General features: G+C 40.0%; 1 protein-coding gene across 3 annotated transcripts in view; it reads right to left on the reverse strand.

Annotated features, from left to right (window-relative positions):
- The window catches only part of ankar (ankyrin and armadillo repeat containing), a 109,413-nt gene that overhangs the window by 33,281 nt on the left and 54,351 nt on the right, over positions 1-21,781 (reverse strand). For all 3 annotated transcript variants that reach the window (XM_069934716.1, XM_069934718.1, XM_069934717.1), the window contains 3 exons: positions 12,858-12,962; positions 9,371-9,615; positions 7,438-7,606 (listed from right to left, as the gene is read on the reverse strand). In XM_069934716.1, the coding sequence (XP_069790817.1) occupies positions 7,438-7,606; positions 9,371-9,615; positions 12,858-12,962 (519 nt within the window). The remainder of the gene's footprint in view (positions 1-7,437; positions 7,607-9,370; positions 9,616-12,857; positions 12,963-21,781) is intronic.

Below are 21,781 nucleotides of genomic sequence, written 5' to 3' on the forward strand. Positions count from 1 at the left end.
TATTCACAGTTGCAGTTAGTGCAACAAAAATGTGATGTTATAGGAGTGCAGCAGATCTTAGGTGCTCCTGTAGCAGTTTTATGGTTCAGGTAGTATGGGGAGAACCAAAAACCTGATAGTTTTTGGGAACAAGAAATTGTTCTTGAGCTTAGAGGTGCTGGACTTCAGGCTTCTGTACTTTTTGATTGAAGGTAGCAATGCCAAGAGAGCATAGCCAGGGAAATCCTTTAGGATATTGTCCACAGTAAGTTCCTTGCCCTTGACATCGAGAACAAGATATTGTTCTGCCACCTCACAACCAGATTCCATTTGGGATTAGGATTTTCAATGAAGAGCAAAAAGAAAATTAAACTATTGGAGGGGGGCACAGTTAGTGTAGCAGATACAGCGCCAGCAACCGGGACCGGGATTTGAAGCTGGCACTGACTCTAATGAGTTTGTACATTCTCCCTGTGTCTGTGTGGGTTTCCTCTAGGTACTCAGTTCCCTCCCATCATTCAAAAAAATGTACTGGGGGTTTAGGTTAACCGGGTGTGTGATTGGGCAGTGTGGACTTGTGGGCCAAAAGGGCCTGATACTGTGTCTAAATTAAATTAAATAAACTCAGCAAGAATGGCTGCATCCCTGGAAGCAGAGGGATAGTTGACATTTTGGGTTGAGACTAAGAACCACATCAGGATAGAGAATGAAATTGGAATGGAGCTGTAATGATAGTGATCATGGTTGCATTTGCTATTAGCAAGGTCTTAAGGATAGGTTTCGCTGGGTTGTAAAACCTCAGATCTGGTTCCTCTGTGAGCAGTTTCTTTAGTTCCCAGAAAGGTGTCTGCCATTGGGAACTTGCCAAGGCCACAATGCAAAAAGGACTTACAGAGGTTTAATGGAATGGTCAACTATATGGGTAAATTCATCTCCAACCTCTCAGAAAAGATGGCTCCATTGAGACTAACAGAAAAGAACATTGAATGGGAGTGGAATCACGAGCATGAAGTCATGGAGCGAACTAAAGAAACTGCTCACAGAGGAACCAGATCTGAGGTTTTACAACCCAGTGAGACCCATCAAGATATCATCAGACACATCACATAGTGGGCTCGGTGCAGTTCTTCTTCAAAAATATGATGACTGGTAACCCACTGCGTATGCATCACGCTCAATGACAGACGCGGAGACACAATACGCTCAAATTGAGAAGGAGCTGCTCAGCATCACATACACCCGTGAAAGATTTCATCAGTTTGTGTCAGGACAAGCAATCAGTGTAGAGACTGACCATAAGCCTTTGATTGCATTGTTCCAAAAGCCATTAAATGAATGTCCACTTAGAATACAAAGAATGATGATTAGGCTGCAACACTATACACTGAATGTAGCGTACACTCCGGGTAAGCTAATGTACACAGCAGACATGTTGCCTAGAGCTGTTGGCACGAGAAAGCCCGCAAATACCAAAATGGATGAAGACGTGAATGCCTTTGTGGACATATCACAAGTGCACTGCCCATATCAGATGCAAAAATAGAGTTCATAAAGTCAGAGACAAACAAAGATGAAACACTGAGACAATTGAGAAAAAACATCTTGGATGGATGGCCCAACATGAAGCAGGACTGCTCACCTGACGTTGCAGAGTACTGAAACTGCAGGATGGAACTATCAGTGGATGAAGACATCATCTACAAAGAAAGCAAAATCCTTATCCCAAAGAGTCTGAGAAAAGAGATGCTAAAAAGGATCCATGGAGGACATCTCGGAATCGAAAGTGTAAGAAAAAAGCACGAGAAGTGATGTACTGGCTAAGAATCAACAATGATATAACAAATGAAGTGTAAAACTGTACAATATGCCAAAAATATCAAGCAAGCAATCCTGCAGAACCACTAAAGCCACACCCAGCACCATACAGACCTTACCAGAAGGTAGGCGTTGACCTATTTGAATGTCAGGGGAAGGACTATCTTGTAGTCACAGACTAGTACTCCCTGTATCCAGAGGTGTGTAAACTTAACACCACCACAGATGCTGTAATAACTGGTATGAAGGCCATATTCTCCATGGTGTGGCAAGCGAGATCTTAACAGACAATGGACCCCAGTTTTACCATTCAAAGTTCTGACAGTTTGCCAAAGAGTGGACTTTGTACACACTACCTCAAGTCCTCATTTTCCACAGTCCAATGATCTAGTGGAAAAATTAGTACAGACAGTGAAAAGATTGATGTACAAGGCAAAAGACAGTGGAACGGACTTCTATCAGAGCATGCTACTATACCACACAATGCTGCTTGAGTGTGATAGGTCACCAGCACAACTCATTATTGGACGTAGGCTAAGATCAAGCATACCCATTCAGGAGAACCTCCTAAAAACAAAAGAGGGGGAGAAATTCAAATAACAACAGAAAGAAAAGCAAAAGTATTACTTTGACAGAGGAATAAAAAACCTACCAGAACTCTACACTGGTAACCAAGTAAGGCTAAAAGACAAAACAAACTTATGGACTCAGAAGGGAACTGTCCTTAGTGAAGTCCAACCAAGATCATACATCATTCAGACAGATGAAGGTGCTGTTCTGTGAAAAAATTGTCGAGATCTTGAAATGGTACCAGCTACAATAGAATAATCTGAATACACAGCTGAGAAGACATCATCTGAGGCAACAACTCAGATTCAAGGACAATTAATCAGGAAATTGTCAAGACATGTAAATCCTCCTAAGAGACTCATTGAGTAAATTTAAAGGCTCCTGTTATAGAATGGTAGTTCTATCTTATTCACTCTTCAAGTTTTATTTTATGTAAATGTGAACACAAAAAAAACAAGCTTAAAAATGTCAACAATGTTGATAATAATGAAAATATAAGTTCCTGGTGATAAAGTTAAAATTGCAGGTATACAAACAAAAATTTTAGTTAAAAGTAAGCTACTTTTGTTTTAAGAAAGGAAGATGTAATGATAGTAGTGATCATGGTTGCAGGGCAACTAGCAAGGTCTTAAGGATATAGTTCCTGTTTGATTATTCTTGACTGTCAGCAGGGGCTGACACAGAGCAAGAGACTGAAGCATGTAAGATCTGTAATGGAGGCTTGCAGCCTCATGGCATGCCTCATGTGCTGTGACATCAACTTTAAAGAAAATAACCTTTTCATTCATCCATTTGTTGCCTAAGAACTCACAAGTACTAAAACAAGATGAAACAATAGCCAGTGTAAAAAAGTCTTGATGTGGTGTCTTGACCCAAAACTCTGTTGTTTTCAATCAAAAGAGTTGTTCCTCCAGCAGTTTGATTTTTGATCCATATTCCAGTATTTGCTGCCTCTTTTTTCTCTGGCTTGGATAAAAAACTGAAATTATCCAGTGCTGGAAATAAATAGCAGCTTAATGAAACAATTTGAAAGTCAAATTGCTTTTTCTCCTTCCACTATTAATTAACCAATTTTTTTTCTAGTTATATAGATAGTCCCCGGGTTATGTAAAGATTCAGTTCCCGAAAAATATTTGGAAGTTAGAAATGTCAGGGTGATGTGAACCAGAATGATAGGGCAGGTGGTAGAAAAGGTTGATGCAATTGTGTGATTGTGAGGAATGTCGGGCAGTGGAAGAAGCATAAATGTAATTAGTTGAAAGGATTGAAATGTGTTTACTTCAATGCAAGAAGTATTAGGAATATGGAAGATGAAGTTAGAGCAGTGGTTTTCAAACTGCCCCTCTCTAAACTTTCATTCCACCTTAAACAATCTCATGCCATAGGTGCTCTGTGATTAGTAGGGGATTGCTTAAGGTGGTATGTGAATGGGAAGGGAAAGTTGAGAACAACTGCTCTAGACCCAATAGTTACTGAAATATTTTTCTTGAAAAAAAATTGTAATTGGTCCATTTCCTTTGGAGTTATGAAATGCTACACATAATGAGTCAATCAGGTACAATTAAAACAGTGGTTTTTGAACTTTTTCTTTCTACTCAAGTCTTTGTCAGAGCTACAACTTAATACTTCCAAGTACCTATCCATGATCTTACAGTGGTTTTCAAACTGCCCCCCTAAACTCACATACCACCTTAAGCAATCCCTTATTAATCACAGAACACTTATGGCATAGGGATTACTTAAGGTGGAGTGTGAGTTTAGGAGGGCAGCTTGAAAACCACTGTAAGATCATGGATAGGTTCTTGGAAGTATTAAGTTGTAGCTGTGACAAAAACTTTGCTGATGCAGGTACTGGGGTTTAGATGTTTCAAAAGGGATAGGAAGGGAGCATTGCTGCAGAGTATCACTGCTGCAGAGTCCCCAGGACCAGATGATTTACACCCCTGTTTATAAAGGAAGCAAGGGAAGAGACTGCTGAGGCATTAGCAATGATCCTTCCTGGCCACAGGGAGGTACTGGAGGATTGGAGAATGGAAAATGTAGTTCCTTTCTTTAAAAAAGGTAATCGGGAGAATCCTGAAAATTATTGATCAGTGAGTCTTGCCTCAATGGTCGGCAAACCATTGGAGAGGATTCTTATGAACAGGATTTGATTTATGAACATTTGGATAAGCATTTTCTTATCAGGGATAGTCAACATAGCTTTGAGAGGGACAGTTATGCCTCATGAGTCTAACTGAGTTTTTTGAGGAAGCAACAAAAGAAATTGATGAAGATAGGGTGGTAGATATGGTGTACATAGATTTTAGTAAGGCATTTGACAAGGTACTCCATGGTAGACTCATTCAGAAAGTCATGAGGCATAGAATCCATCTAACCTTGGCTGTGTGGATTCAGAAATGGTTTGCCTGCAGAGAGTGGAGGGTAGCAGTAGATGGATCATATTCTGCCTGGGGGGCAGTAACTAGTGGAGCTTCACAGGGATATGATTTAGAACCCCTGCTCTTCGCGATTTTTATAAATGTCCTGGACAAAGAAGTGGAAGAATGGGTCAGTAAGTTTGCAGATGACACGAAAGTTAGAGGTGTTGTGAATAGCATAGTAAGTTGTCGTAGGTTACGACAGGACGTAGAGTTGGGTGGAGCTGTTGCAGAGGGAGTCCAATCCAGATAAGTATGAAGTGATGGATTTTTGGAAGGTCGAACCTGAAGTTGGAGTGAATGGTTAATGGAAGGATTCTTAACAGTGTGGAAGAACAGAGGGCCCTTGGGGTCCAATCAATAGATCACTCAAGTCTTCCATATAGGTTTATAGGGTAGTTAAGAATGCTTATGGTATGCTGGGAGTTGAGTTCAAGAACTTTGAGGCAATGTTGCAGTTCTCTAAATCTCTGGTTGGACCACACTGGAGTATTGTCAAATCTGGTCTCCTCATTACAGGAAGGATATGGAAGTTTTGGAAGGGTGCAGAAGAGATTCACCAGGATGTTGCCTGAATTGAAGAATGTGTTTTATGAAGCACAGTTAACAGATCTAGGGCTTTTCTCCTTGGAGTGAACAAGGGTGAGAGATTATCTAATAGAGGTTTATAAGATTATGAGAGAGAGAGAGATAGGATGGACAGCCAGCACCTTTTTCCCAGGTAGAAAATACCTGAGGATGCCTGTATAAGGTGAGGGGTGGAAAGTTTAAGGGAAACATCAGGGGTAAGTTTTTTTTTAAAAACACAGAACTGAGTGGTACAATCTGGACATTTAAAAGATACTTAGGCACGCACATTGATGCACATTGAATTGTTGAGTAGTATATAGGTCAGCATAACATCATGAACTGAAGGGCCAATACTGTGCTGTAATGCTCTGTTCTTTGTCCATTTTCTGTAACAACCAATATTACATTGCTCTATGTACACTTACTATAATCCTTTCTTTTCATTGAATAATCATCCGAGTTTTGCCATAATTAAATTGTTGTTTTAATAAATACAGTGAAATGTTTTATTGTTACTAATAGCTTGAAAAATGCCTTAAAATAGGATAAAAATCAGATTTTCATGTCATTTCACTTATAACCCATGGATCCCCTGTATTTCCTGTTCCTTGAACTACTGAGGATTCTGATACCATGGTGAAAACTTGCAGCTGCAATATTGGGTAAAATCAAATTAGATGAAGAAAATCTTGCAAAATTGAAACTATCACTTACTTGCTATAGTTAGGATTCCTCAACTTTTTCTGACAGTGAAACAGACAAGAAATTATATTTGGTGAGAGGAGGTCACTCTTTGTCATAGTTCTCTAATTCATGATAGACTTGACTGGAATAATTAGAACTTAGCTGGAATGGTGGGGATCCCTTCAAACCTACACTGTCCATGTGAGGTTACTGAATTTTGAGTTAAACACAACATATTACAGTTACAGCAAGTGAGCTATCCCCAGCACAGTTAACAGATCTAGGGCTTTTCTCCTTGGAGTGAACAAGGGTGAGAGATTATCTAATAGAGGTTTATAAGATTTATAAGATTATCCCCAGCAGTTTTTATTTCATCCATCAGAAAGCTGTTGACAAAATGGAATAGGCAAAAGACAATGAGCTCTCCTCCCCCACACGTCTGCCTGTCTACCTCATTTTCTCTTCCTTTTATTCATTTTTTTTCTCAGTTTGGTTGAAAATTTTTAGCTTCTATCCCACCACCTCAGTATTGCTCTCAACCCTGATGCAGGGTCTCAATCTTAAACTTGATTTGACTCCTCAGATCTGCTTGACCTGCTGAGCTTTAAATTTAAATGTTTTAAAATTTAGACATACAGCACAGTAACAGGCCCATCTGGCCCACAAGCCTGTGCTGCTTAAATACTCCAATTAACCTACATCCCTGAAGGGTGGGAGGAAACTGGAGCACTAAGAGAAAACTCACACAGACAAGGGGAGAACATACAAATTCCTTACAGACAGCACCAGATTCAAATTGGCCATCTCATTTTTCACTACTTTTGAGAATTGGCATAATTCCCTGCCAAATAGTCCTACAGTCATAGAGATATACAGCATGGAAACAGGCCCTTCTGCCCAATAACACCTCCTTCCTCTGCCTGATATTATACAGAAGCAACTTTTCATCTTTTTCAATGAATCTGGTTATTCAGGATCCCATGAAAACATGGGTCACTTAAGCATTCTTAAGATAAAGACCCTTGGTGGTTATCTGATGTCAACTTTAAATACTTTTTGTCTTCAAAGGAATCTATAACATCTGTGAATTAAGAACTGTAATTAGGCTACCAATAGAAAGCAATGTGGGATATGTTCAGGAGAGACACAGGAGACTGCAGATGCTAGAATATGAAACTGAACACAATTTGCTGGAGGAACAAAGTAGGTCGAACAGAATCAGTGGAAGAGGGGACCATGTGTTAATGTTGCATGCTGGAACCCTTCATTGGGACTGAGAATTCAGAGATTGTGTCTCTCTTCCTCCCTTCCATCCCCACCCTTTGCTTGCAGCTGACATTTTGTCCATGTGGAGTAAAACTACAAATATTGGAAGAACATTTTCAAGATGATTACCTACCTGACGGTGCACTTAAAAGCTCCACCAAGAGAGGAATTGCTCCTTCCTTAGCTATTATGGTCTGATTGACTGGGTTGTTTGTGCATAATATCTGAATGAATTTAATTGCATTGATAAGAACGTTTTCAACTTCAGAATTTAAGATCTTCACTAGAGGAGGAATTGCACCCTAGGAAATAAAAATGATGGATGTTCCAGAATAGTTAATCATTCATAGTTCCAAGAAGCTTCAGAGTATCTACTAAGGTAAAATTAAAATAAGAGCAGAACTTATATATACCTATGCATTAATAAAATAATATTATATTTGATATTTTTTGATAGTTTTTCAAGCATCTTCCACAGTTTGTTCAAATCTTTCTCTTACTATCCTGTGCCAAGGTGCACCTAATTTGCACAATTTATCTTGTAGATCAAGCGAATTCTATGATCAGATTTCAGATGAAACCAAAAACTAACTTGGATGTTCCATCATGACTGGGCACTGACCGATTCAATGGGGTTAATGTTTGAGTGGTTAAACTCAAGTTCAAAATGTATGAATTTAATTCTATTTATAATTAATTACCACTGTCTAGTGCAGTGGTTCTCCTTTTTCTTTCCACTCACATACCACTTTAAGCATTCCCTATACCATAGGTGCTCTGTGAGGGATTGCTTAAGGTGGAAAGAAAAAGGTTGAAAACCACTGTTTTAATTATATCTAATTGACTCATTATGTGTACCATTTCATAACTCCAAAGGAAATGGGCCAATGACAATTTTTTTCAAGCAAAATATTTCAGTAACAATTGGGTCTAGAGCAGTGATTCTCAACCTTCCCTTCCCTTTCACATAATACTTAAGCAATCCCTTACTAATCACAGAGCACCGATGCATAGGGATTACTTAAAGTGGTATGTGAGTGGAAAGGTTGAGAACCACTGGACTCTAGTGGCTACCTCTTTAATCACAACCTTAACCACCAAATGCTGATTGAAATACAGCATCTGCATTTGGTTCTCAATCTGTGCAGAGAAAGCTGACTTTAACTGAGTTAAAAGGTAGCTCTTTTGACTTTTTTCGTTCCTGCTGTAGAGTTCCCAGTTCCCAGATGTTGGTTGCCATGAGTTTTATAATTAGCATTATCATAATGGACAGTTAATGGTAGAAAATAGGGACCAAAGGAGCAGAAATTACTCAGATGATGAGTTATTTGTCTGAATAGTGACCACTAATTATTAAAATACCCATTTGTGCTAGATATCTGGGAACTGAATGGTTGTTAATGTTCTGTGCCAATTGAGAATGATTATTATAAAATTATTTTTGTTGGAAGTGGCTCGGAATTATGTGTTAATGTGTTGCTCTACAGAGATAACTGTGGGGAATCATGGATTCCCCACAGAATCTTGCTTGAAACAGAGATTAGCCGAGGTTGAAAAACAAAGTCACAGAAGAGAGACTATGCAGCACATTGCATCTATTTTGGCCAAAAATGGTCTCTAAATAAAATTATACCTGCCAGATCTCAGCTCAGTTGTTTCACAGAGCAGAAAAACCTTAAATTTTAGAAGGTCCTCAAATGAAACAATTAGAAAAATGGAATGTTGTGATAAATTTGTCTAAGGGAGAGGATAGGGTCAGCAAAGACTTTTATTAGGATCAGCATACAAGCTAGTGACACTCATTTTGGTCTGGAGATAACATGCAGTTGAAATTCTTTACTCTATTAGCCAATCACAGCTTTGTGGAAACTACTTTGACTTGTCTTCAATAGTATTAAAGAGAGGAAATAATTTTAAAAGTGTGGCTATCCAGCTAAATGCTAAATTGTACTATTTAGTGTTTATGATTTAGCTGAATAGCCAAGTTGTCTGATGTTTCATTTTTTGGTAATACAGTGAACTCTACTTTTTACTACATTGGAATACAATAATTAAATATTACTTACAAGGGAAGCAATTAGACTGGCATTATTCTCAATTTGGGCAATGTCACACAGAATGACAGAACAACGTGACTGAAGCTCCGGCTGTTGACTGTACAGTAATGAAATGAGCACTGGGATGGTCCCAGAATTAATAACTGATTCACAGGCTGGCAGATAGATGGAGAGATTGCACAGCACAGCAGCAGCAATACATTGAAGTGTCTCGTGGTTACTGTTTAACAGATCTATAAGAGGAGGGATGCTACCTATATATAAAAAATTGAAACTGTGTTAAACATGGCATAATCTAAAAAATGAAAGCAATTTGTAATATTTCTTCAATGTTTGTGAGGAAATCATGAAAATAGGAAAGGATTAAATCAATTCTCAAATGACAGTTATATTCCAGACAGACAAGAAGTGTCAAATAGCCATCTCTTACGCTAAAAAATTTATAATCAACTCAGCACAGCAAAACATGACATTGCTTTCATACAGTTTAAGGTACTGTCAGCTTCGCTCCTAGGATTCCAATAAAATATCACTGACATAAAAAACTGTGACCTTTAATGTCTTCTGACCCTTATATATTTTAAGTGTCAGATATATGGAGTTTGTATTGTTTATTCAATGGCTATCTGTAGGGGTCAGAGTGTTACCTGACTCCGACACTAACAGCACATTATATTTACATCTTCCAAATATTAGTAATATCTGACCTTTTCACAAGCTCTGTGAATTATTGTATACATGGTTGATATGTAAGTGCCCTCTGAAATAGCCTATCAAGACACTCGATTGTATCATAACCAAACAGCAATGTTCAAACAGAGAAAGGAAACACTCATATGGGGAGCCTAGCAATGACCTAGGCACCAACTTTAAACACAGCAAAGATACTCTCAGCCCCTTTGATTTGCAAAGTGTTTCTTAAAAAATGTCTGGGGATTGGTGTATAAATTGGGACAGCTGTCCCACAGCCTAGTCAAGCACAAACTGTCACATAGTCATATTCAGAGAATCCTACCTTGCATCCATATTCCTCCATAGCAATCTCTGGTACATACCAATCTGTGAAAGAAGTACAGATGGCGGGAAATAGCTCAGAGAACCTTCAACATTTCGACCTGGCATCATGCCACAAGGTCAAACGTAAGGAAAGAAATGTCCTCTACTCAATTGTTGATCAGTGATCATTTATGTTGAACAATACGTGAAAATAATTGAAAGCAGCAAGGGCATAAAGTGCGCTCTAGTTGAGAGACTTTAATATCAATCACCAAGAGAAATAGAGTAGCACCACCACTGACCAAGCTGGTTGAGAACTTTGTTGGCAGTTTGGGTATGCAGTAGGTAGTAAGTAAATGGGATAAAACTACTTTTCCTTGTCTTCACTGCTGCACCTGGAGCAGTACATCTTCCTATGATAACAAAAGAAGAAGTGACTACTGTATAGTGCTTGTAGAGATTGAAATTTTTTATGAGTCAGTGATGAACCAAAGTGGTGTAGCGGTGCAGAAGAAAGTCACTGAATGAAATATCAATTACTTTAAAGTCTCCCTACTTTGATTAGCACTGAGAAATACCACTGTTTAGATGCCAGTTCTCTGACAAGAATTTTAGCTTTATTGATCTGCGTAATGTTTATAAAATCCTTAATAAACTTTCAAGGCATCATTAAATTATTTTTAAAAAGTAGAAGGATCCTTTGGTGTATTCTCCCCTTCAATAAAATATATTGGTTTAAGTGCTATTATAGGCAAGGTGTTTCGCATAAATCTGTTTCCTGATTAACTTTAATCAACACAAATCCATCACCTTTGTATCCTGTTTCATAGACAGAATCCTTTGCAAGGCCAGAAAGAGATGAATTTTCAGATTTCTGTAGCTGATGAGTTGTAAATATTTGACTGGGTTGCAACAGTCAGAACAAGTGACAACCTGTAAATTTACAGCAATTTCAGGATTTCAGCACATGCGCATCTAAACACAGAAATCCTGAGTTTTGCGTTGGATTATATCTGCATAAGATCTGTGATTCAATTGTTTTAATAGAGACCTGACAGTTACAAAAAAAAGGCAAAGTTACAATTGAAAAAAATATTTTTAAATTAAAATAATCTTTTTGAATTATTCAAAGATGTTTTAAAATGCTTTGAGATAGGTTTACTTTTTAATTATTTATGTAATTTCATTTTAAACATTCTTGATTACCTTTGAATATAAAGGATATTCAAAATCATACAAATAGCATGACAGTATTAACAAATATTGAGCACAGGGATGGGGATAGGAACGGAAGCCTTTGCTGTGAATTAGAAGTGTCTCATGGGCTTAATAGTTAAGACCACATGATGTCATTATATCATACATCTAGTTTTAGGAAGAGCATCACTGACTGAGTCCTGGAAGTTCTCAGTTCTCCACATTGAAATAGGTTTGGGGCCTAGTCAACAAAATCCCAGGCAACAGAACAAACTAGATGCATCTCAATAATTTCCATTTTTGGTGCATTTCTGACAAAATGGATCAAAATGTTTCTCTTGAATCTTGACAAACAGCAAGCTAGAAAGAACATTATATGGATCAAGGGTAGCTTTTAAGTTTAGGAACATAGGAACATAGGAAGTAGGAACAGGAGTAGGCCAAATATGGCCCATCGAGCTTGCTCCGCCATTCAATACAATCATGGCTGATCTAATTTATGACCTAACTCCACCTACCTGCCTTCTCCCCATATCCCCTAATTCCTCTATCATGTAAAAAATTATCTAACCAAATTTTAAATATGTTTAATGAGGCAGCCTCAACCACTTCCCTGGTTAGAGAATTTCAAACATTCACTACTCTCTGGGAAAAACTATTTTTCCTCATCTCTGTCCTAAATCTACTCCCCCGAATCTTGAGACTGTGTCCTCTCGTTTTAGTTTCCCTGGCCAGCTCAAAAAACCTTCCTACATCTATCCTATCCATACCCTTCATAATCCTATATGTTTCTATAAGATCTCCTCTCATTCTTCTAGTTTGTTAGAAAAATGACAAAACAAAGGCTTTAGAAAGATACACAGTGCAGTTATGATGAATGAAGACTCATTCTAATAGTTTGGAGGGCTATAGTTTACAAAAAAAAACCAGAAGGGTGAAAGGTGGTAACAGATGTTGTCAAATATTAGAGGCATACATTTAAAGTGGCAGAGGAACATTTAGGAGAGATAAGCAGGGCAAGTTTTTTTACACTGAGAGTTGTTGGTGCCTAGAACTGACAGTAGTGATGGAAGCAGATTTGACCAGATGTGTTTAAGAGGATTTTAGACAGACACATAAATATACAGGGAATATAGGGATATGTATGATTTGCAAACAGTAAAGATTTTGTTTAATTTGGCATTATGTTTGGCACTCTTCCTTTGTTTAGTTATTCTGTGTGTATTGTAAATGGGGACAATGATTTAGACATTATTGTATTGATTGTCTTGGATTGCTACTTATAATTTTTTTACATTCTCACCTGCATCAAGAATTGCTTTCCAATACTGTTTTTTCATCACACTTAGAACTTCAAGTGATCTCACTCCCATTTCCTGTTTTTGATAATCTTTGCACTGCAACATCTCTAGAAAAGTAACAATGAAATGATGAACCTTATTTTTAATCACAGTGTACATTGTAGTGAAGATTATAAGGCCATAAGACATAGGGGCAGAAATGGGCTATTCAGCCCATCAACTTTGTGCCCCATTCAATCATGAGCTGATCCATTTTCCCATTTAGTCCCACAACATGGCCTCTCCATAACTTTTGACGCATGGGCTCATCAAGTATCAATTTTTCCCTTAAATACACCCAATAGCTAGGCTTCCACCACCACTGTGACAAAGAATTCCACTGATTCTCCTCCCCTGGCTAAAGAAATTCTTCTGCCTCTCTGTTCTCAATGGATGTCCCTTAAGCCTGAAGTTGTGCCCTTTTGTCCTAGACTCTCCCACCATTGGAAATAACCTTTCTACATCTACTTTGATCTTGCCTTTCAACATTTGAAATGTTTCACTGAAACCCCCTTTCATTCTCTCTAATTCCAACGAGTACAGGTCAAGAGCTGTCAAATTATCCTCATATAATAACCCTTTCATTCCTGGAATCATTCTTGAGAACTCCCTCTGAACCTTCATGAATGGCAGCATATCCGTTCCTCAATGAGGAGCCCAAACTGCTCACAATACCCCATGAGGTCTCACTAGTGCCTTATAAAGCCTCAACATAACACTATGCTCTTATATTCTATTCCTCTTGAAATGAATGTCAGCATTGCATTTGTATTCTTCACCACCAACTCATCCTGAAAGTTTCCCTTCAGGGTATCCGGCAAGAGGACTCCCAAGTTCCTTTGCATCTGAATTTTCAATTTTCTACCCATTTAGAAAATAATCTGCCCATTTATTTTTTCTACCAAAGTGCATGACCATACATTTTCTGGCATTGTTTTTCATTTACCTCTTTTCTGCCCATTTTCCTAATCCAGGGATGGCCAAACTTGCTTAACGTAAGAATCACATAAGATAAACTTCAGAAGTTTGAAAGCCACAAGAGATTAAAACAATTACATTCTGTATTTATCAGCATATAGGACCCCCCTCCTTTTCTCCCCACAAAAATCGCCTCAAAAACCACTCCGGGTCCTAAATGTGAAGGTAACATTTTGGTGTCACCATTTTGCAAGATGGCAACAGGAGGAAAGTGCTCAAACTACTCACCCGCGCTTTCTGGAGTCGTTGCTGCCACCACTCACTTCCCCTGGTAAGAAGGCTTGCTCTCTCCCTCCTGCCTGCCTGCCAATGCTCACTTGCTCCTCTCTCTCTCTCTCTCTCTCTCTCTCTCTCTCCTGTCACTCCCTCCCACAGTGCTTTGAGGGGACAGCTGGGCCTTGATGATCAGGCTTTGTTCGACAAGCACAGCTCCCCGAACAGATTGAATGAGGCACGGGGGTGGGTGGTTGCTCACTCACTGCCACCTGCCCCATGTCTCATTCAATTTGCTTGGGGTCCTTTCGCTCACTCCCTCCCAAGTGCTTTGAGGGGAGCGCTGGGCCTCAATGATCAGACTTGTCAAACTAAACCTGATTATCAAGGTCCAGCTGTGGTGGTACACCACCAGCCTACTGCAGGGTCAACCTCTGTACCTGCAGGAGTGTAAGGGGACAGGACAACACCTGGCCGGCTGTCAATCAGTCGGCCTGAATGGATCAAGCCCCATCTGGTCGGGTGTCAATCACTCTCCAGGATATAAGCCTGCGCCGGCCTCCCGAGGCCTCACTCAGAGTTGCTGCAGCCACAGCCAGCATGGCTCTGTGGAAGTCTTTGTGGATTAAAGCCCATTGTACAGTCTTTACCTTGTGTGTGTCTGATTCTGGGTAAAAGTGCACCACACCAGCAATACCCTCAAAGCACTGTGGGAGAAAGCAAGCAATGGGAGTGAGTGAGTAAAGGGACCCCCGAGCAAATTGGAATGAGGTAAATACACTAAAACAACATTTTCCTGAAATATCACGCTTAAAATGGGGAAGGGAGGTCCTACATGCCAGTAGGTCCTATATGCCATCAAATACAGTACACATTTTAACTCACATGCAAATTTTGTTACAAATGAATTTATGCAAATATTATGAAATACATGGACATAATAATTGTTTATAATAATTATTCATGTATGTAGTTTTTAAACTGCTAATTTGTATTAGTTCCAATAATCAAAAAGTACACATGTATGGTTCCCTCCATGCTGTTTGGGACAAAGACATTTTTTCCTTTATTTGCCCCTGTGCTCCACAATTTTAAATTTGCAATCAAACAATTCACATGTGATTAAAGTGCACATTCCAGAATTTATTCAAGGTTATTTGCATATATTTTGGTTTGACCAGTAGAAATTACAGCACTTTTTATACATAGTCCCCTCATTTCAAGGCACCATAATATTTGGGACATACCAAGTAGTCATGTTTAGTACTTTTTTGCAAATTCCTTGCATGCAATGACTGCTTGAAGTCTATGATTTATAATCATCACTAGGTGCTGATAATCTTCTCTGGTGATGCTCTGCCAGGCGTCTACTGCAACCATCTTCAGCTCTTGCTTGTTTTGGGGGCTTGTCTCCTTAAGTTTTCTCTTCAGCATGTGGATGACATGCTACATTGGATTTAGTCCATGTGACTGACTTGGACATTCAAGAGTTTTCCAGTTTTTAGCTTCTTTGTTGCTTTAGCATCATTTTTGGGATCATTGTGTTGCTGTACGATGAAGAACCATCCAATGAGTTTGGAGGCATTTGCTTGAACTTGAGCAGATATTTCTATACACCTCAGAATTCATTTTGATACTGCCGTCAGCAGTTACATCATCATTGAAGATAAGTGTGCCAGTACCTATGGCGACCATACATGCCCAGGCCATAACATTTTTCACAAATGAGGTGGTTTGCTTTGGATCTTGAGTAGTTCCTTTACGCCTGCACACTGCTCTTGCCATAACTCTGATACACAATAATCTTGGTCACATCTGTCCACATTAACCTTTTCCAGAATTATGCAGGCATTTTAAAATTCTTCTTGGCAAACTGTATTCAGACCATTCTATTTCTGTGGCTAACTAGTAGCTTGCATTTTGCTGTGTAGCCTCTGTATTTGTGCATGAAGTCTTCTGCGGACAATAGTGATTGACACATCCACATATGCCTCTTGAAGAGTGTTTCTGATCTGAAGGATAGCGTTTGGGGATTTTTCATCATGATGAGAATTCTTCTGTCACTAGCAAACAGAGGAACTACTGACATGGTCTTTGCCCTCACTAGAGCGCATCGGATGTCCCCCAAAGTTCCTCAATATGATTATCCAACTGCACGAAAACCAACAAGGTCGGGTCAGATACAGAAATGAGCTCTCTGAACCCTTCTCCATTAACAATGGCGTGAAGCAAGGCTGTGTTCTCGCACCAACCCTCTTTTCAATCTTCTTCAGCATGATGCTGAACCAAGCCATGAAAGACCCCAACAATGAAGACGCTGTTTACATCCGGTACCGCACGGATGGCAGTCTCTTCAATCTGAGGCTCCTGCAAGCTCACACCAGGACACAAGAGAAACTTGTCCGTGAACTACTCTTTGCAGACGATGCCGCTTTAGTTGCCCATTCAGAGCCAGCTCTTCAGCGCTTGACGTCCTGCTTTGCGGAAACTGCCAAAATGTTTGGCCTGGAAGTCAGCCTGAAGAAAACTGAGGTCCTCCATCAGCCAGCTCCCCACCATGACTACCAGCCCCCCCACATCTCCATCGGGCACACAAAACTCAAAACGGTCAACCAGTTTACCTATCTCGGCTGCACCATTTCATCAGATGCAAGGATCGACAATGAGATAGACAACAGACTCGCCAAGGCAAATAGCGCCTTTGGAAGACTACACAAAAGAGTCTGGAAAAACAACCAACTGAAAAACCTCACAAAGATAAGCGTATACAGAGCCGTTGTCATACCCACACTCCTGTTCGGCTCCGAATCATGGGTCCTCTACCGGCACCACCTATGGCTCCTAGAACGCTTCCACCAGCATTGTCTCCGCTCCATCCTCAACATCCATTGGAGCGCTTTCATCCCTAACGTTGAAGTACTCGAGATGGCAGAGGTCGACAGCATCGAGTCCACGCTGCTGAAGATCCAGCTGCGCTGGGTGGGTCACGTCTCCAGAATGGAGGACCATCGCCTTCCCAAGATCGTGTTATATGGCGAGCTCTCCACTGGCCACCGTGACAGAGGTGCACCAATGAAAAGGTACAAGGACTGCCTAAAGAAATCTCTTGGTGCCTGCCACATTGACCACCGCCAGTGGGCTGATATCGCCTCAAACCGTGCATCTTGGCGCCTCACAGTTTGGCGGGCAGCAACCTCCTTTGAAGAAGACCGCAGAGCCCACCTCACTGACAAAAGGCAAAGGAGGAAAAACCCAACACCCAACCCCAACCAACCAATTTTCCCCTGCAGCCGCTGCAACCGTGTCTGCCTGCCAACGAGCCTGCAGCTGACGTGGACTTTTACCCCCTCCATAAATCTTCGTCCGCGAAGCCAAGCCAAAGAAGAAGAGCAGTAGAGATCTTCTTTGGCCTACCAGTCCCTTTGTGATTACTGAGCTCACCAGTATGCTCTTTCTTCTTAATGATGTTCCAAACTGTTGAGTTTGGTCATCCTAATGTTTGGGTGATGTCTCTTACTGTGTTATTCCTGTTTTTCTGTGATTTTCATTGGCACAACTCTGGTCCTCATGTTGAAAAATGGTAACTACAGATTCCAAAAGTGATCAAAAGCTTAGAAGCAAGCCTAGCTCTCTTATAGGTAAAACACAGGATTTTGTTGACGCTGTGGTTAAGTGAAAAAAACACCCAAATGATGGAGAAACTTAGCAGGTCAAAGAGTGCCTTTATGTAGCAAAGGTGAAGATACATCACCAACGTTTATATATGCACCAATGAAGCAATTAAACATACCTGAGTAATTACAAATACTTGTGAAGCCCAAATGTCCCAAACATTATGGTACCCAGCCAGATCTGCTTTGATGTCACTGAATGAGGAAGCAGGCTCAATAGGCTGGATAGATAGACTCCTGCTCTTATTTCTGACTTCTTTTCTGGAACACTCCTGCCACTGGTCTCTGGAGATATGTGCACCATTGCAATATCTACAGCCAAACACATGGGAAGTGACCTGATGCAAAGCTGCCTCCTGTGGCAGGTTAAGGCCAGGGGGAACATAGTTTTGGTCCTCCCAATCCCGTGGGTTGGGAGTTGAGGCTGCTGGGAGTGGAGGCTATGGTATGGAGCCATTTAACCTCTGTGCTGTCTGGTGCTGACTCTCCATCCACTGACAGGACCTTCACTGCTGTTGTCAGCTCCAGCTCCAGCTCTATCCTGGCTTGGCACCTGGATAAGTTCCTCATTGGAGCCCCCTTCAGCTTTTTCTTCCCATCTCCGTCATCTTGCTTCCTCCCTGACAGGATACCTGGACATACACTCCACCTTTGGGGCAGGCCATGCCTCATCAGAGCTCTCCTGGCCCAGCCCTGGCTTCCTGAGTACAGTCGCTCCCTGCAGAGGACCCTCAGTTATTCCCAACCCTCCTACCGCACACCCCACATTGGTGATGCTCTGCTGTGGTGTGGCCTGGGATGAGCGAGGAGAACCTGACTCTAGCATGCACTGTTTGTTCTACTCCTCTGCAAGGGCTATTCCTCAAGTACTCACTCCTTCTTCCCTCTCCTTGTCAAGCACTCTGGGCTGAGACCATCTCAGGACTCCTTGGTCTGACTGCAGGGGTTTGGAGTGTTCCAGGGTGGCTTCAGGAGCACTGATATCTCCCCCACCCAATATATTTCTGCAAGCCACACATTACATGTCAAAGAGTCGCATGTGACTCGCAAGCCATGGTTTGTCCACTCCTGTCCTAATCTGTATGTCTTTCTGCAGCCTTCCTGTTTTTTCAACACTACCAGCTCCTCCACTTACCTTCACATCATCTGCAAACTTGGCCACACAGCTATTTATTGCATAATCTTAATCATTGATATATAACATAAAAAGGGGCCCCAACACCGATCCCATAGAACACCAAGAGCAACTGGCTGCTAGTGATCCAAGAATATGATCCTTGCATTCCAATCCTCTGCTTTTTGACAATCAACCAATGCTCTACCCAGGCTGGTATCTTTTCTGTTATACTATGCGCTCTTATCTTTTGAAGTAGTCTCACGTGTGGCACCTTGTCAAAGACCTTCTAAACATCCACTGCATCTCCTTTATCTAGCCTGCTTGTCACTTCTTCAAAGAACTCCAAGCAAGATTTTTCCTTAAGGAAACTATACTGGCTTTGGCTTATCTTGTCAGGTACCTCCAAGTACACTGTAATCTCATTCGTGACAATCTCCAACATCTTCCCAACCTCTGATGTCAGGCTAACTGGTCTTTAATTTCCTTACTACTGCCTCCCTTCCTTCTTTAATAGTGGGGTGACATTTGTGATTTTCCATTCCTCCGGGCCGAAGCCAGAATCTAATAATTCCTGAAAGATCTTTACCAATGTCTTCACAATCTCTACTGCTACTTCCTTCAGAAACCAATGGTGCAATTCATCTGGTCTTATCTACCATTAGACCACTCAGTTTTCTGAGCACCTTCTCCCTTGAAATACTAATTGTACTAATTTCCCTTCCCTGTTATCTTTGGACATCCAGCACATTGCTAATGCCTTCCATAGTGATGCAAAAGTAATCATTTCACTCCTCTGCCATCTCCTTGTCTCCCATTATTATTTCTCCAAAGTCATTTTCCAGTTGTGCTAATATCTACTCTCACCTCTCTTATACTGAAGAAGCTTTTTGTATCCTTACATATTTGAAGAAGCTTCTTGTCTGATATGATTTTTATGGATGCTGATAAGAAAAGGTCTCACTTAATGATACATTGAACGATTGAATGGTTCAATTAATGTATTTCTACTATTTTTTTGTCTGGTGTAAATTTAAATCGGAGCTGATCAACATTGAGAGCCGAAACTACAGGAAGTTATAGTGTAATCCTATAACCATGAAAATCATCTCAAATATTTACATTAATTTATTTTGACTAGTTACGTGATCTTTATGTGCTGTGTATTGTGTGGTTATGTGCGTGCTCTGGTCTGGAAAGACACTGCTTCATTGTGTTGTACATGTACAATCAGATAATAATGAACTTGACTTGAAAAGCAGAACATTTTTGTAGCCTTGTTTCTTTGGACCTGCCTTTCATTGTGATAGCAGAGAAAAAAATTTACATTGTGATTTCAGGTAAAATTTTACATTGAGATTCATCCTTGTACAATGCTAAACATCCTTTGCTATTATTTGAACAAAAGAAAAGGACTGTCCATCTGAAAATATGTATTCTGGTTGTTTATTCTATTATCAGTAATGGGCCCATTCAGTATGTTACTGCTTTTCCCTTATATTAAACACTGACCACACAATATTTTATCATTGGGTGTAAAGTTATACAAATTATTTTTATCTATTATTGGTTCAAATATTAAATACTCCCTTAAAATATATTTCAATCATTCCTTTTGGCAAAGGATTCCATTTTAATAAACCCCTTAAAAAAAAAATCTCCCGTGTTTCCTCATTAATTTTAAATTAACCCTTAGTCACTGAGACCCTGACAGATTTATTTATTCTTTCAATACATCTTAAAATGTAAATGTCTCCCAAACCCCTTCCTTGCACTAATAGAAACAAATTCATTATCTCCTTCCTATTTTTATAGATTTACTATTTGGTAATCACAAGTGAATTTATGCTGCATATTTCCTAGTGTCTGAATATACAATATCGAATGTGGCCAAAACATAGCTTCAGAAATTTATTCCTGGTATCTATGTCCCTTTACACAAGGCAAAACATGTTAATGAGCTTATGTACCTGTACTCACTCCTTTAGGAAACTGCAGAACTATAGGGTAGAAATCTGATTAAGCAGAGCAGTTTTTTTTGGTGTATAAGTTCCCACTTTTAATCAACTTCTATGAAGATTTGTGATAATTACATTATACTGCATTACACATTGTGACAGGCAGTATTTCTCAGAGTATGTAGCAATAATGAAAATCTTTTCCTGGAAATGGGGGAACGGATGGTGGAGGCCTTGTTTACAGAGCATACAAAGCTTGCAGAATACAAAAATAAAAGTATTAAAGTAGTTATCCTGCACTTTTATATGGCTCCTTTTGAATGACCTATCAAAGTAAAACATATTGACTTTACCATAACTGTGGTATTTTACCTTTGTCACTGCAGGAATTCAGGAGATTCCAAGTGGCCAGCCAACCTCCTCCTCAAATATCACTATCTGTGCTCCCACCACTGGCACTCAAACAATGCCCCCACATGCTAGGCCAGACCATTGTCTTTCACCTTGAGATAATGCATTTGGAACTATCTAAACCCAGAGCCAGTTCCAGTCAACCTTCAGGGCCAGCCAGTGCTCCACCCAATGAAAATGAATAACCTCCTGCAAACGAGGCTAACACCACAGGGTGGAACTGCACAGAATACTTAAATTTCCTGTTATCGTCGTTAAGATTATAGGATTTCATTAATTTTAATTCTCATAAATTTTGATCAATGTTATCATTATGTACTCCAGGTATTAAATATGTAGCAAGTGTAATGAGGAAGTACTAAGAAGGAATGAAGCACTTTATGGTGTTTAGTCAGGTATCACGTTTCAGGAAAGCCCCCTTCCAGATCCACTTGATGGTTCTGCAGATGGACAGCAATGAACGTCAAAGTGCAAGCAAATCACTACATAGTATCAACCCTGTTAGAGGGATTATATCCACTTTATTTTCCATTAAAGAGATG

The sequence above is a fragment of the Narcine bancroftii genome, chromosome 4, assembly GCF_036971445.1.
Source record: "Narcine bancroftii isolate sNarBan1 chromosome 4, sNarBan1.hap1, whole genome shotgun sequence".
Lineage (NCBI taxonomy): Eukaryota > Metazoa > Chordata > Chondrichthyes > Torpediniformes > Narcinidae > Narcine > Narcine bancroftii.